Source organism: Gymnoscopelus braueri (assembly GCF_963280865.1).
Source record: "Gymnoscopelus braueri genome assembly, chromosome: 22".
Classification (NCBI taxonomy): Eukaryota; Metazoa; Chordata; class Actinopteri; order Myctophiformes; family Myctophidae; genus Gymnoscopelus; species Gymnoscopelus braueri.
The window spans coordinates 9,838,083-9,854,185 of NC_137624.1; the positions used below are offsets into that span (position 1 = coordinate 9,838,083).

The following is a 16,103-nucleotide window of genomic DNA, read 5'->3' on the forward strand; positions in this document are numbered from 1 at the left end:
AATTCTGTGACCCTTTGCAGCCATTTAAAAAAAGGCATAGCCTGTGTAGGCTACTATAATTGATGATTGTCATAAGAGCTGATGTTCAGACATGTTTAATTACAAGCATGTGGTTAAGTTATAAATAGTCAAACAAGCTATCATTCATTTTGTTCTCTTTATTCATTTAAACGATCAATGCCAAATGCCAAATACACTTAAAGTCTTAAAGTCATGCTGTGTAACTTTTTTGATTAAACAATATATATTTTTGATATAATCTTTCACTGGTATATTTTCCCACAATAACCAATAAATGTGTATTTGACAACTTCTCAAAACTAAAATGTATTCTTAAAGGTACATGAAAAATAACCTCGGCGCCACTAGGACCCTGCAGCATTCGTTTTGGAGTGGCACCTCTGTGATTTAGTTTCGAACTGAATTCTGGGAATCGCAGACAACGGAGCCACCCGAGGTGTCGCCAAATAGACTCCTAAAATGGACGTTACTCAGTACGACTTGAAAAGGTCGGGACATTAAGTCACCACAAATCACATCAGTCAAAAAAACAGTTGAGTTTTCATGTCATGTATTTAGATAGGCCTGTATCGATGCCACGGGGGGGAGATTCACTTGTCATGGCAATACCGCAGTTATGAAACACAGGACAGATACAGTGTTGCCAGATTCTGTGAGAGAAACAAGCAACCAGGTCTAGGAAAATCCAGCCCAAAAGAAGCGACTATGGGCCACATGAGCACTTTAACATATACATCAGCTATTTGAAAATAGCAGATCTACAAGCTCACAACGCGTCGCGATGCGACGCATTGTGAGCTTGTAGATCTGCCATTTTCAAATAAAATATTGCGGGGAAATTATAATAAGCAGATCTGGCAACCCTGGACAGATACAGAAAAAGAGATACAGCTAGGAGGACAAAAAATAAATGAAAATAAAAAGAATGCTCCTCAGATCCTCTCCACAGTTGTAATTAGGGGCCCCGGCCGCTAAAGCGCAATATAGTGCTATAGCTAGTGGCAGGGGGAAAAACAGTGGGAACGCAGGGGAGTGTCCGCTGTAGCCGGGGCCACTAGGCGTGCATGCAAGCGGCTACAGCGGCAGCACGTGTCCGAGAGTGGGTGGGAGTCGGGATGGGGGGGGGGGTGTAGGCCGGGCCCTCCCAGTCTCTCTCTCTCTCTCTCTCTCTCTCTTATCCACTCGGTGTTGTTCTAAGCTCAGCTCTATTGTTTGCCTTGGCAGGCTGTCGCAGGGAGGGGCCCCTTGCACTGGTGTTTGTGCAACCTGTTGGGGAACTTTCAGGGCCATCTGATCTCTCTCTCTCTCTCTCTCTCTCTCTCTCTCTCTCTCTCTCTCTCTCTCTCTCTCTCTCTCTCTCTCTCTCTCTCTCTCTCTCTCTCTCTCTCTCTCTCTCTCTCTCTCTCTCTCTCTCTCTCTCACTCTCTCATATACTGTACTCTCTTCATTGGGAGATTCTCACACACATCTAAGCCTATCACTTTTTTATATGGGTAGTGTTTGTGTGTGTGTGTGTGTGTGTGTGTGTGGTGTGTGTGTGTGTGTGTGTGTGTGTGTGTGTGTGTGTGGGGGGGGAATGAAATGTATTATCCTCATATGTTCCAGTTGAACTTGTCATAGGCGAGAAATATCCAAATTTGTTGAAAATCATGAAAGATTTTCAAAATCGTCAGAAAACATTCAAATAAATGCAGACATTTTGAAAATCAGCGAGAATGTTAGTCGCACTAACAGCAAATAGCCTATACAGTATGACTTAGGGCTTACCCACATAGACCCTAGTACCCCTATTCCGGGGGTGAACATTCAGCAAGCTGATCTACAAGCTCACAACAGCTCACAGCATGCGAGATGGTGTGAGCTCGGAGATCGGCCGTTTTCTGCGAGATATTTTTGTATAGAGCAAAAACAGCAGGAGGGGGCGTCGAGCCCTGGGGGACGCCAGTCAACTAAGTATAGGGTTTAAGTGGTTTCTGAGTGGTTAAGTATGACTGGTGTCAACATCAGTATCCAATATGACTCAGGAAAGTGAAGGGAAACACCTTTAGCCCTTTGTGGGGGACCTTAGCTGAGTTTACCGTGCTCCATTATACAGTGGGACACCATACGGTATCATAATATACACAAATCTAATGACATGCAAGTAGGATAACGCTGTTTCCTTCATTATGGAGGCTACAACACTTCCCTGACATCGTAAATGTGTTATTACAATTTGTTTATCAACATACGCCTAATGTATATATGAATGAAACAATGTTGGTTGTGGGGAAAAAACTGATCTCGTCACACTTTTTTAAGCGACACTGTCATGCGACAAAAGTAAAAAATATGCATCAGTGCCACGGAAATTCTTTCATATGCTTAATGGTACTTAGCAGAGTAGATTTATCATATCTGTGGGTCTATAATATCTTATAATGAAACCACCACCCCCTCTATAGACATTTCAATTATGTCTAAACTGCATCGGTGGCAACAACATAGCAACTGTTCCCTAGCAACAAGATCGACAAGAATAAACTACACATAAGAAGACTCGTATCCAACTTGTACTGTATACCTGGGCGAACTAAAGGCTTTTTTTTTCCTCCGAAAGAGTTCTCTCTCCTGCATGTTGTGCTGCAGCGAGAAGCTGAGAAGCGAGTGTGTCGGTGTATACCACCCGTTTGAATAGTTCCCAAACGTTTTCAGATCCAAGAGAGAAGTTTGGCGTCTCCCCACGACCCAAACTTATGAATCAACCACTTAAAGGGATAGTTCACCCCCAAAATGGCATTTTTTCCTATCGATTAGTCACCCCATGGAGACTTGAATTCATGATATTTTTTAGTTTTGTCGCATGCCTAAGACAATAATTTGATGACCGGCAGCGGTTCCGGTAGGAGACACAAAGAGTCTCCTTTGTGTCTCCTATACCGGAACCGCTGTCTACCGGTCCGCTGGTCATCAAATTATTGGCTTAGGAATACGACAAAAAAAATAAATCCATGAATTCAAGTCTCTATGGGGTGACTAATCGATAAAAAAAAAGATATGTTTTGGGTGAACTATCCCTTTAAGCCCTATTTCAGAGATAGTGAAAATAACAGATCCACAAGCTCGCAACACGTCGCATTGCGACACGTTGAGAGCTTGTAGATCTGCATTTTACTCATGACCCACAAAAAATTGGGTTCCGCGACCAAAAAAAACAGGCCGCGAACCCTATGTGTGGCCGGGAAGCCACTGGTTTGGAGCCAGTCAACAACAATGCAGCTGTGGCTGAGCCGGTTGCTGCTTCAAAGTATTTATCCACACATGCCTCCAGTGACCGCCGAGTGTGGACGGGCTAAGTTTATACTCTATTCATAGGATGTGAATGAATGAGCACGCTGCCAACGGCACTTTTTTTTACCATCCACTGTAAACACTAGTAGTGAATCAACAGGTAGGAACTCAGACAGTGGTGTAAAGTAACTAAGTACATTTACTCAAGTACTGTACTTATTTTGTACAATTTTGAGGTACTTTTACTTTACTGGAGTATTTCCAATTGTCTATGCTTTTACTTCTACTCCACTACATCTCAGAGGCAAATATTGTACTTTTACTCTACTACAATTATTTGATAACTTTAGTTACTTGTTACTTTGCAGATATAAATCATTACATTATAAAACATACATTAATCACTTTAGCCTTATTTTATACCTAGGCTATTTGAAAATAGCCGATCTACAAGCTCACAACGCGTCGCATCGCGACGCATTGTGAGCTTGTAGATCTGCTATTTTCAAAAAATGTTGTACTTTTACTTTTGGTACTTTAAGTATATTTTGATGCCAATACTTTTGTACTTTTACTCAAGTACGTTTTTAATTCTGGACTTTTACTTGTAACAGAGTACTTTTACATTGCAGTATTGATACTTAGGTATCTTAAGTAAAACATTTGAGTACTTTTTCCACCAATGGAACTCAGACAGCTGTGGAATTCAGAGAGGGGGAAGAAAAGGAGGAGAAAGACTGAAATAAGACAATATCTCCTGTGTGAAGGAAGAAAGTGATGTTGAAGTGGCTGCTTTGAAGGAGAGTGGGGGTTGGAAATAGTGCAAAGAAAGCGTTTTTGACAGGATACTAAATCTAGAGTACAATCTGACCTCTTTTGTTTCCCCATCTTCGTTTCTTACCACAACACTATCATTTTTTTTTTCTACAGACGCCAGATATAAACCTGCTTTCTTGCTCATATCTGATGACAGAGAGACAAACCAACAGGAACTATACACTATCAGTCCTCCCTTGTCGTTTGACGGGCTATAAAATAGAACAAAGCAATTTGATTTATTGTTTGTTATTTATTACAAGTGTAATAGAGTGGGTGAAAGTATTTTTTGTACAAGATCCCAATATTTCAAAAATAGCCAAAAAGTCAGACAACAAGACACAATCAGTTGCATGGTCAAAATAGGGGGGGGGGGGGGAGAGGCAGAATATCATAGTCTCTTGTGCAAGTGAGAGACATCATATTCATCAGAGTCATCAACATAATGGTTTCTTACCTCATAGTTGCACATCTTTTTTTACATTTAGTGTACGCAGAAAAAGTACAGATACTTTGTATTACTTTGTTTCGAAATGAGATATGTACCACTAATGGCCTCATCTTGCTCAAATGTCGCACAAAGAATTACCTTTACTATGGTAAAGCTACATGGCACATGGCTTTAACATCATGTGGGAATAGCCTAGCATTGCTCTTGTTCTTATAATAAAGCCTATTGTTCTTGATATTGCTCAGTGACCTCATCATCCAATTCAAATTCATATTATTTTTTAAAACAGATAATAGATTGGGTGAAGGATTACCTGTCATTTTCACTCCTGGGGGAATGAGAGGGAATGAGGAAGTTTCTCTTCCTACTCGTTACTGACATTTTACTCATTTCCTGTTAATGATTCAGTAGAGAACCTTTCTGAAAACGTCAAACATAGACATGAATGTGAGAGTGGTGAAAATAGCCGATCTACAAGCTAACACACTGTGCTAACGCACTGCATCTCAGCGCACTGTACTGTAGATCGGCTATTTTCAGAGTGCGACACGACGCGCGCAACCAAGGGCGCCGATACTGTGGGTGCCTCGGGGCTAAAGCACCCAGGGGAAATGACGAGCACCCATCACAAACTCATCACAAAAAAAGAAAAAGAAAAAACCTCCGACACCTTCACTTCATGGAGTACATTTTTTGTACCAAATTAACCAAATTAACCAATACGCGCACACGCACTGGCCGCACATGCACGCGCGCTGCGTTGCGCACCCAAACGCGCAGACATAAATCAGTGCCCCCCTGCGTGCAACAACGTATAACTCAGGCTTTGGGGGCAACAAATGGCATATTTTTTCTATTATTCCAGTTGTAGTGACGGGTATTTTCTTTTGTCCCTCATCCAGAGAGCGATCCGACCTTCAGAAGACACAGCATGGCGCACCACAGAGAAGAGGACCTGATCGGGATCCCCTTCCCCAACCACAGCAGTGACGTCCTGTGCAGCCTCAACGAGCAGCGGCGCGAAGGCCTCCTCTGCGACGTCGTGCTGATCGTCCGCGACCAGGAGTACCGCACGCACCGCTCCGTGCTGGCCGCCTGCAGCCAGTACTTCAAGAAGCTCTTCACGGTGGCCTCCGCCGGCGGCGGCGGCGGCGGTGGCGACCACCACCAGACAGCGGCGGTGTACGAGATCGACTTTGTGGCGCCGGAGTCTCTCGCGGCGATCCTGGAGTTCGCCTACACGTCCACGCTCACCGTGACGGCGTCCGACGTCAAGGAGATCCTGAGCGCGGCGCGGATGCTGGAGATCCCGTGCATCGTCGACGTCTGCCTGGAGATCATGAACAGCGGCGACGGAGGAGGTGGAGGAGGAGGAGGAGGGAGAGAGGAGATAGGAGAGGAAGATGAAGAGGAGGAAGAAGAGGAAGGAGAAGAGGACGAGGAGGAAGAGGAAGAGGAGGAGGGCGGCTCGCAGAAGGGGGAGCAGGACGAGGAGGACAACGCCAGCGAGAGGTCGACGCGTTCGTCCGAGAGCCGGGGCGAGCGGACGCCCAGAGAGAGAGGAGACTCCAGTCCTCCCAGCACCTCCCAGTACCAGTATGACCTCCACAGGGACTCCTCCCACTCCCAGTCCCAGTCCCCAGACACCATGTGTGGAAAACAGGTCTGTCATGTAACATCATATTCTCTCTCCAAAGACCTCCATAACTCTAAGGGCCCTATTTTGCGCGTCTTAAGTACCATTTCTTGTAAGTTAAGTCATAAGACCTGGTACTTAAGACGCTCAAAATAGGGCCCAGAGAGAGTACAAATGGAACCAAATGGACCGTAAGGGTGTGTTATATGCCCTTGTTGTTTTCTTAAAGCTGAAATCCATAACTTTCATGTCCTACTCGGGACTTAAACTGTTACAAGACAGAACCTCAGCCTGGGGAGATATTGCACTTACAAGCTTCACGCAGGGCTACAACTCATAGGTGTCTTACCCGGCACCAGGGTCTAAATTTCTCAATGGAAGAGTAGGGAGACCACCTCCAACCACTGCAGATGTACATACACATTGGTTAAAATGTTTTTTTATTAATCAAAATACATTTTGGATTGTTGCTTTAAAGGAACATTCCAGTCATTTTAGATGTTTGCTTTGATGTGTTGCTAATCACTCACCAACATACAAAGGGCCGTTGAATTTTTCAAGAGAAGCCCCTTTTGTCCATTGTGGAGACCCCTTCCACTGGCATAATGGAGTAATGCGGATAAACAAAAATCGCCTATTTTAGCAGCTCCAAAGTTATTTTTTTCCCCACTAATCCTCATTATGCAGTGTACTGACACTCAAACATGCACTGAATGTCCCTTATGAGCTGCCGTTCATGCAGAACGACGTGAAGCTAGTCCTCGGTATTGCCAGATTCTGTGAGAGAAACAAGCAACCAGCTCCATGTCCATGTTCAAGATTTTTCAAAAATAGCAGATCTACAAGCTCGCAGAGCAGCACGAGTGCCGCGCTATGTGCTTGTATATCTGCTATTTTTGAATAGCCAAAGAAATCTAACATGACACAGATGCGTTGGGTTATGGTTATAAATAGTAAATAATAAATGGTGAATGGTTTGGGTACTGAAGTTGTGCTGTGCTGTGTTGTGTTGTAGGAGAGCATGGAGAGCCGGGCCTTGAAGGACTTCTCCATCGAGTCTCTCCTCCAGGAAGGGCTGTGCCCTCGCATGTCAGTACTGGACAGGAGGGCCAACTTCTCACCTCTCCTCCCCGGGTTCTACCCCTCCATGTGGGCTTCGGAGTTCCCCGGCTTCCCCCAGCAGCTCTTAGACGCCGGTCACCGCCCGCCGTCCCACATGGGAGCCCCCCTGCCGGCCAGGCCCCAACACCCGTACGGCGCTTCCGGACGAAGCCACCTGGAGAACTCCAGACCGCTTGACCTGGCCATCAAGCGAGCCGTCATAAAGGAGGAGATGAAAGAGGAAGTCCCGCCCAGTCTGCTTCACGGCGACTTCCTGAAGGAGTTTGTCAGCTCCGGACTGGGCGGCGCGGTCAACCCGGGGTCAGCGTCGGCCGAGGGCCACCCGCTGGGCCAAATTAAGGACGAGGCCGACTTCCGGTCCTACTTGAGTTTCCTGAGCTCGGCGTCCCACCTGGGAGCGCTGTTCCCTCCTTGGCAGCTGGAGGAGGAGAGGAAGATGAAGCCCAAGGCGTCGCAGCAGTGTCCCATCTGCAACAAAGTCATCCAGGGGGCTGGGAAACTCCCACGACACATGAGGACGCACACAGGAGAGAAACCATACATGTGTACCATCTGTGAAGTGCGATTCACCAGGTATAGAACACCTCACTTATTATCACAGACCCAGAGTTTACAATCAGTGATTCATGTTCCATTATCTACAATCAGTAGTTCCTCTTAGTCTCGACCAGACAATCGGAGATCTAGGCCTACATCTGGTGACATCAAATTCAATCTAGTGGCTAGAACGCTACAGAGAAAAACAAACCTACTGCTTTGAAAACAAACTCTTATCACTGTCCCAACACAAAAGGCTGCCCTAAAGTCTTTCCATTGGTTCTGCAATGCAGTTATTTTATATATGTTCCCCAAATTGTTTCCACCCAGTTTTAGCCACTACACTAAATTTAGATGTCACCAGACGTATCGGTAGGCGGAGATCTCGGATTGTCTGGCTACGCTTGACTATCTTTTTGTAAGCCACAGGAAACAATCATAATTTACAGCAAAAAAAAGACATAATTTATGTAAAGCAGTAGGGTTAACGGAAAAGTACCCCATATTTTTGCGGCTAAGCTCTTATCTGCTTTTTACCTCATGTGAACAACACATACGTAGCTTAGAAATGGAAAGTCCCGTCAAGGTGGTTTCTGTGTATTAGCTAATACCTCAGACACCTACGTCCTGCTGCTTTGGGCATGTTTCCACCAGTACTATACAACCATACAATATGGACTATGGACAATATTGAGACAAAATATCCGTCTCATTCGAATGTGGAATCCGAATTTTTCGAACAACACCAGATACAAAATAACAAAGAAATATTGTATTTACAATAATTGGCATTAACTCTGGCGTCCAAACCTAGGCCTAAATACTTAATTTATACTGTACACGTTGTACGTCAGTGATGCGATCTACAAACTTAGAGAGCTTGAAGATCTGCTATTGTTTGACGTACAATGGCGTCTCACTTAATTGGTCAACATCATCACCACCAGACGACCAAATAACTGACCAGATGTTTTGTCTCCTTCATAGACAAGACAAGCTGAAGATCCACATGAGGAAGCACACGGGCGAGCGCCCGTACATGTGCCTCCACTGCAACTCCAAGTTCGTCCACAACTACGACCTGAAGAACCACCTGCGCATCCACACCGGCGTCCGCCCCTACCAGTGCGAGCACTGCTACAAGAGCTTCACGCGCTCCGACCACCTGCACCGGCACATCAAACGCCAGAGCTGCCGGACGTCCCGTCCCCGTCGGGGACGCAAGCCGGCCGCCTGGAGGTCCACTCCGGCCGCCAACTTCCTGTGTCCCCCGACGGCCTCCGCCAATCGGTTCGAGGAGGGCAGGCTAAGCTCCACCTTCCAAAGAGTCAAGGGTCACGAACTGGAGGAGATGTTTAGCCTGGGCAACAGGGGCCTCAGGTATAAGAGCATGGATGCTGCGGGGAGGGAGGAGCGCGTGGAGAGGAAACACATAGCGGGGGAGGACAGGGCAGGGGTGGAGAGGCAGAGAGGTGTGTTTGCCTTTGCCCTGGCCGGGGAGGAAGTGCTTACCCGCTCTCCGTTTTTCAAGGCGACTTCTGAAACATGGACTGAGACTGGAGCGTGCTCTGCTCTTCCCTGAACCTGTCGGCTGAACTCAAGACATCATTGTGTGGCCAACCACATGAACGCATAGCGTCCAGGTTCTGGGGGGCGAATATTCCGCGAAAATAGCTGATCTACAAGCCCAACACATGTCGCAAAGCGACGCGTTGTGAGCTTGTAGATTGATTCTTTTTGGGCAAAGAGATTTGGTGTAGAGGGAAATACTAGTGGACCTAGTATAGATCCCTGGGGGACCTGGGTCAACTAAGTAGGGTTTACGGAGGCTAAAGCAGCTATTGAAGGTTTCAGGGAGAGAGGTGATTTCAATGAACTTTGTTGTGGCTAGAATCAGTAGATCTCACAACATGTACAGTTGCAAATGTTTTCAGATCAGAGTCCTTTTTTCAGTCATTTTATCCTCAGTATGGTGTGTGTGTGTAGGCTAATTGATCATCACACGTAATAAGGAGAAAACACAATCAAGATAGTGACTATAGCGCGCACACGCACGCACACACACACACACACACACACACACACACACACACACACACACACACACACACACACACACCCCCCTTCTCTCTCGTCTCGGTCTCTGACCCATCTCAAGCTAATCTTTTGAAAGTTCAGTGAGAGAGAGAGAAAAACATGAAGAAACACTCAAACCTCACACTAACGTGCTCCCAGAAAGAAGCGTTTCCTGAGACTGGCTTGAGGAATCGTAAAGTCATAAAGATATCGAATCATTCGAAAGCACTCAGCCAAAGCCTGTTTAATCATGGCACACACAGTGCCATATAGGGCACCTTTGTTCCTGTAAATGTAAAAAAATAAATAAAAAATAAATACCATTTCCGTGCATGTATCCACATTAATTTCATACGTGTAATCTCAAAAGCATAATATTTCAGCTACAACATGCTGAGTTTTGATGACTGTAATTAGTATGGTATGGCAGTTATTCCAGAATTACTGTAAGTACTTCATTTCTGAATATACAGTATACTAATCATGTTTGTCCTCCCGACCCATCTTTTTATGAGCCTTGTTAGAATATATCTTTTTTATTTCTTCCCACCACCTCGGTTGATTATAACTAGAGAAACTATAGGTTCTTGGCCACGATCAGCTAAATCACTCCAGGACAATCAGTGACTGACTTTGACTTTACATGCACCCTAATATTCCATTTATTATTCAGAATGACAGCTGAATCAGAATAAAAAATGCCTCATGTAAACACCTCAATTGGATCCAGTCTGATCGGAAGGGATTTTCATTCAGGTTGAGAGGGCTGGTATCCAGATCCAGATCAACAGGAAAACATCAGCAAGTAAACACTTATTCTGATCGTTTCTCTCCGGTTGGTTGGACTCCGGTAGGGAAATCAACCAACAAAAACGGGCAGAACCACTACTGTACTGTTTCGGCCTGAGTTCGAAAAACTGTCTTCCTTTAAGATAATGGAATCAGCATGGCTCTGACTGCGGGGTCATTGAAATCTACACTGTAATCCACTGGACCCCCATCGGCCCTTGCGGGATTTCCAGGGAGTCAGCAGATAAATTATTGACAGTTGGTAACCCTTAACGGTCTGTAACTCTCAGAGTGTACAAATGGAACGGAGTTCTGGAAGGGGGGGGGGGGGTCGGGTGGTCTGTTAAATTAAAACATTTGAGAACCACTGCTGTAATCCACTATTTCAACTGTTGGACACCGAACGTCCACCGTCACATTGACTACTGTCTCCTGGCCCTGACATCACCACATCGAGTCCAATGAACATTGCCAAATGCCTGCTGCTAAAGACTGTTGCCCTAGACCTCTGCTTTCTGACTTCAAAGATTCCTCAGACACCTTGTCAGGGTTAACAGGTCAGCCGACAATTCAACTCCATTCCAATGCAAATTTGATGCATTATTTCCATAATGCTCCTGAGAAAGAGGAGCGATAGCATAGATATCCTTTTTATGCTTTGGTCATTCAAAGTTAAGCTACCTGTTGAATATGTTTTTTTTCCTCCTTTCTCGGCTCTCTCTCAATCATGCTGGTTAAGGCCTTTAGACTGGATGTGAAAAAGTCTCATAATGTTGTTATTATTACTTATTGCGGCTTAGAACGGTTTTATTCTTAATTCATCCAGGTCCATGTTCTCAATATGATATACAATAGTTCTCTCATTTTCATTCATCCATCCATCCATCCATCCATCAATCAATGTTTACTCATTCCATCATTAATCCACTCAAGATATTCATTCCCTTTCCTTTGCCATAATTATTTCATTTTTTTCCATTCAGTGTGTTGTGTGTTTAGAATGTGTGTCTTAGTAAAGTAACAATTATAAAGTGTGTGAGTCCTTGTATTTTGTGGGCCCTGAACAGCTAAATAAACAAATTCAGATAAACTATTTATTCTATCGGTAACACCCGTATCCCCTACATTAATTTGATATTCCTCATGAAAGCCGTCATATTATTTGCACTCTTCAACTACTTCGTTTTCCAGAATACACTTTAATTGGAAAAAAAACATTTAATCATAAAAATTGAAAGAACCCACTTGAAGTTTGATCAAATCATGAGATTTGAAAATGTGTTTATACGTTTTTATTGCCTTGTTATGAATTAAGCTTTTTCTCTGCACTATTGTATATAGACAAACATTTGGCCATGGTGGTGTTAATTGCTGTTTCATTGCTGATGATATAAAAAATATATATATATTGCTCTAAAAAGACTTTGATATTTCACAAACTTGAATAAGCCTTGTTTTAATGTTTATGAATTATGTGTCTTAAGATGTACATTTCGGACTAATCGACTGCCGCTTTAGCTATGTACTGCTCGTGTAATTGCGCAGTAAGAAATCGAAAAGGGTTTAACCCTATTTTCATATTTTCTTTGATTTATGTATAAAAATTGTTATTCCAAAATTATTTGAATTGAAATGGGAAAATATTTTCTTGCTATTTATGCATATTTAAATGAATGAGCCTTGGCTATATTTTGCAAATCTGTTTTATAAAGACACTAAATGTTGAAGTTTGTTTTGTGCCAGGTGTAACATTTCTTTAAACTGACTACGGTGTGTGTGTGTGTGTGTGTGTGTGTGTGTGTGTGTGTGTGTGTGTGTGTGTGTGTGTGTGTGTGTGTGTGTGTGTGTGTGTGTGTGTGTGTGTGTGTGTAGTGTGTGTGTGTTAGTGTGTGTGTGTGTTAGTGTGTGTGTGTGTGTGTGTGTGTGTGTGTGTGTGTGTGTGTGTGTGTGTGTGTGTGTGTGTGTGTGTGTGTGTGTGTGTGTGTGTGTGTGTGTGTGTGTCTATTTGTAACATAAATGTTCTTGGATATTTTAGCTCAGTTATGTTGGTGAATTGTTCCCGGATTAATTATTAATACATTGTAATCATAAAATACATTCACATTATATACAAATGAGAGACCAGAAAAACACTTCAGATTTCAAATAAGATAAAGTACAAATAATTAGATTATTTTAATCCTCTGATTTCATAGTCATTGTCAGTGGTGTAAAGGTATTTGGGTTTAAATCATACAAAGTAAATTAAATCCATCAGTGAATAATAGATCAAATATTCTATATATAATTATTCTACAAGCTAGAATAATGTATGACAATAATATTATTATATTATTTATTTTGTTATGTAGTTTGTAAGGATGCAAATAAGGGCACTAACGATCATGACTTTATATCTACAAATTTACAAATCCTAAACAAACAAAACACGTGCAAAACCCAGTATATCAGGTCACAGCACAGCATTGTCCAACAATACATATGATTATGTGTAAATATGATGTTGCTCTTCCATGAAATGTGTAAAAACCACAAATGATCCCTGCAAGGTGATTATTTAGGCTGCCACATTTAAGTCTATTTTAGTATCCTGACCTCTAGTGTATAAACAGCTATACTGCACCATGTTTGCGCAGATAAACAGTGGTTGAGTTATTCTCCTGCCGTTACGTACCAGCATTTACATTTTCCTTATTTTAAGTATTGTTATGCCGTGGCTCTGCAAGAGGATAACCAAACTTTGAATGCACGCTGCCAGCCAATAGGTCATAACTCCACTATTGTTTTACGCATAAATACTTTTTGAAATATTGATTTTTCAAAAATGCAGGAAAACCATTATGTTTGGTCCAACACCATGACATAGAAATACCTTTTAATATTAATATTTGTGACCGCACCAATGCAAAGAACTGGAGTCATTCATAGTGAACTTCAATTTTTAACCTCTAGGTGGCGCCAAATAATAATGACTGATGTTGAGTTTTAATGTTGTTACATACTATGAACCTCTGTCAGCTAATTTATCAGACACATTGCCTGCTGATGTTTTCACATGCCATCTTTAAAGCAAAACCAATCAGTCAATCTTCATGCATTCAGACTATAACAGTGAAATACACAATGTTTGAGATGGTTTGTATATAAGAGCTTGTAATTACTGTGCACGTCACATAAAAGTTAAAAAAAAAAAAAACACGGGAAAAAATACCCCCATTCCCACGATGAGTGATGACTCTCTCAGAATGGAGGACACACATGAATCATAATTACATGTTTTGTAAAAGAAAGTTGTTGTTTTTTTTCCTCTCTCTCTCTCGTGAAATGAAATATACTACAGCATGAAGACATTGTGGTAAAAAAAAAAAAAAAGACATGGACCCCAGTGCAGAGGCAGAGGCTGCACATCCTTTCATGTGGGGAAGGGTGGGTCTAGCAGCTGCTTCAGACACAATTCTGACTTAAACAAGTATTATTAGACTATACATATTATGATGTGTAACTGATTTGATGATCTGATGCTGCTAATCACATGTACGGCATTCGACATACTTCAATCAGTGGTGGACAGTAAGTAACTAAGTGAATTTACTTGAGTAATGTGATGTTTTAATTTTTTCTCCAAGCACATAACTTTCTCTCTGCTATATTTCAAATAGAAATATATCAATATTTCTAATATATAAATGTGTCTGTGTGCGTTTGATTTTGATGTTATTTTATTAGTCCTGCAGGGGAAATTCTGTTTTCAGCTTCACCCAACTGAAGGCTGCTGGTATGGTTATGATGAGCGCTAGGGGTTAAGTTAGGGGTTAAGTGTCTTGCTCAGGGACACTTCAACACAGATAGACTGAGGCCAGGAGGCGAACCAGTGACCTTCTGATTACCAGACAGTCTCTCCACACACGCACACACACACACACACACACACACACACACACACACACACACACACACACACACGGCCACGTTTGTGTGACTTCCTCAGCACAAGCCTCCTGAGGTGTGACTTCCTCCTGACCTGATAACCTTGCTGTGGTTTTTATGGAGCTGGCCCTGAGTTCCTCTGTATGCTCTGTTCATCACTGACCACTCCGATGACCCTCTGACACACATTGTTAGCACATCGTTCCTTACTATGTGTGTGTCTGTGTGTGTGTGTGTGTGTGTGTGTGTGTGTGTGTGCGTGTGCGTGTGCGTGCGTGCGTGCGTGCGTGCGTGCGTGCGTGCGTGCGTGCGTGCGTGCGTGCGTGCGTGCGTGCGTGCGTGCGTGTGCGTGCGCGTGTGCGTGTGAGATTTGATTTGATTTTGATTCGATTATACCTTAGAAGTCCTGCGTGGGAAATTCTGTTTCAGCTTCACCCGGCTGATGGCTGCACAGATGGTTATGATGAGCGCTTATAGGGAGGGGTAGCAGTATAGGGATTAAAGTGTCTCGCTCAGGAGCACTTCAACACATAAGACCGGTCCGGGAGGCGAACCGGTGACCTTCAATAATGACCATGACGGCCTCTAGACCCACTAAGATACGGTCTTGTGTGTGTGTGTGCGTGTGCGTGTGCGCGTGTACGTTCTGGCCCAGCAGTTGCCAGCAGTTGCCGTCACCCAAGAACAGACAACGCCTAATTACAGACACATGTTTGTTTACAGATTGCTGGCTGATTCATACTTCGCCGTAGGACGGAGAACACAAATGAAGCATCTCCAGGCTTTGAATACAGTTCAGCGTGCGACCATTTGAGGGCATGCCCACACCGCTCATGATGCGACATCCTCTGAGGAAGCCAGCCTGACAATGTGACCATACAACCATGGACACAAATTGGGCCACAGGGACTATTTGAGGTTAAGCCTGATGTTCTCTATGGGGGCGGGGGTGGGGGGTTGAAAGGGCAAAGAAGGAAACACCTTCCAAACAATGGGAGTTGAAAACTCAATAGTTGTCCTGTGTGACATAGTCTCAAAATGAAAAGGAGCGGTGCAACAAACAGTAGTAACACTGGGGTCAATGGTCCAACAAAGGGAATTATTTCAGGATAAAGTAGAGCAGTGGTTCTCAAAGTGGGGTCCGGGGACCCCCAGGGGTCCTTGTGGGGGGGTTGCAGGGGGAAAAAGGACGAACGGTTTAAACACTTAAGCCCTATTTCATTTGTCAGCTATTGGAAAATAACAGAGCTTCAAGCTCGCAACCAGTCGAATCGTGAGGGCTCTCTATCAAGAAGGTGCACCTCTGAATGTTGCCAATTAATATTCGACCCAGAGGCTATAGGGTTCATGTGGTTAGAGTGATGTTTGTCAGTGTCTTGTTCATTCACAGTAGATCTCATACTCAGACTCATCCTGTAGGCAGTCCTGTGTGTGTGTGTGTGTGTGTGTGTGTGTGTG

The 16,103-nt window shown here is 43.7% G+C and overlaps 1 protein-coding gene across 6 annotated transcripts in view; it reads left to right on the plus strand.

Moving 5' to 3' along the window:
* Positions 1-16,103, plus strand: part of zbtb7c (zinc finger and BTB domain containing 7C) — a 400,030-nt gene that overhangs the window by 25,215 nt on the left and 358,712 nt on the right. For 5 of the 6 annotated variants that reach the window (XM_080418582.1, XM_080418580.1, XM_080418583.1 and 2 more), the window contains exons 2-4: positions 5,461-6,221; positions 7,210-7,889; positions 8,841-11,035. In XM_080418582.1, coding sequence (XP_080274708.1) covers positions 5,490-6,221; positions 7,210-7,889; positions 8,841-9,435 — 2,007 coding nt within the window. In that variant the 5' untranslated portion in view covers positions 5,461-5,489 and the 3' untranslated portion in view covers positions 9,436-11,035. Of the gene's footprint in view, positions 1-5,460; positions 6,222-7,209; positions 7,890-8,840; positions 11,036-16,103 lie in introns of those variants that run through there. The other variant, XR_013932428.1, reaches the window with a different exon arrangement.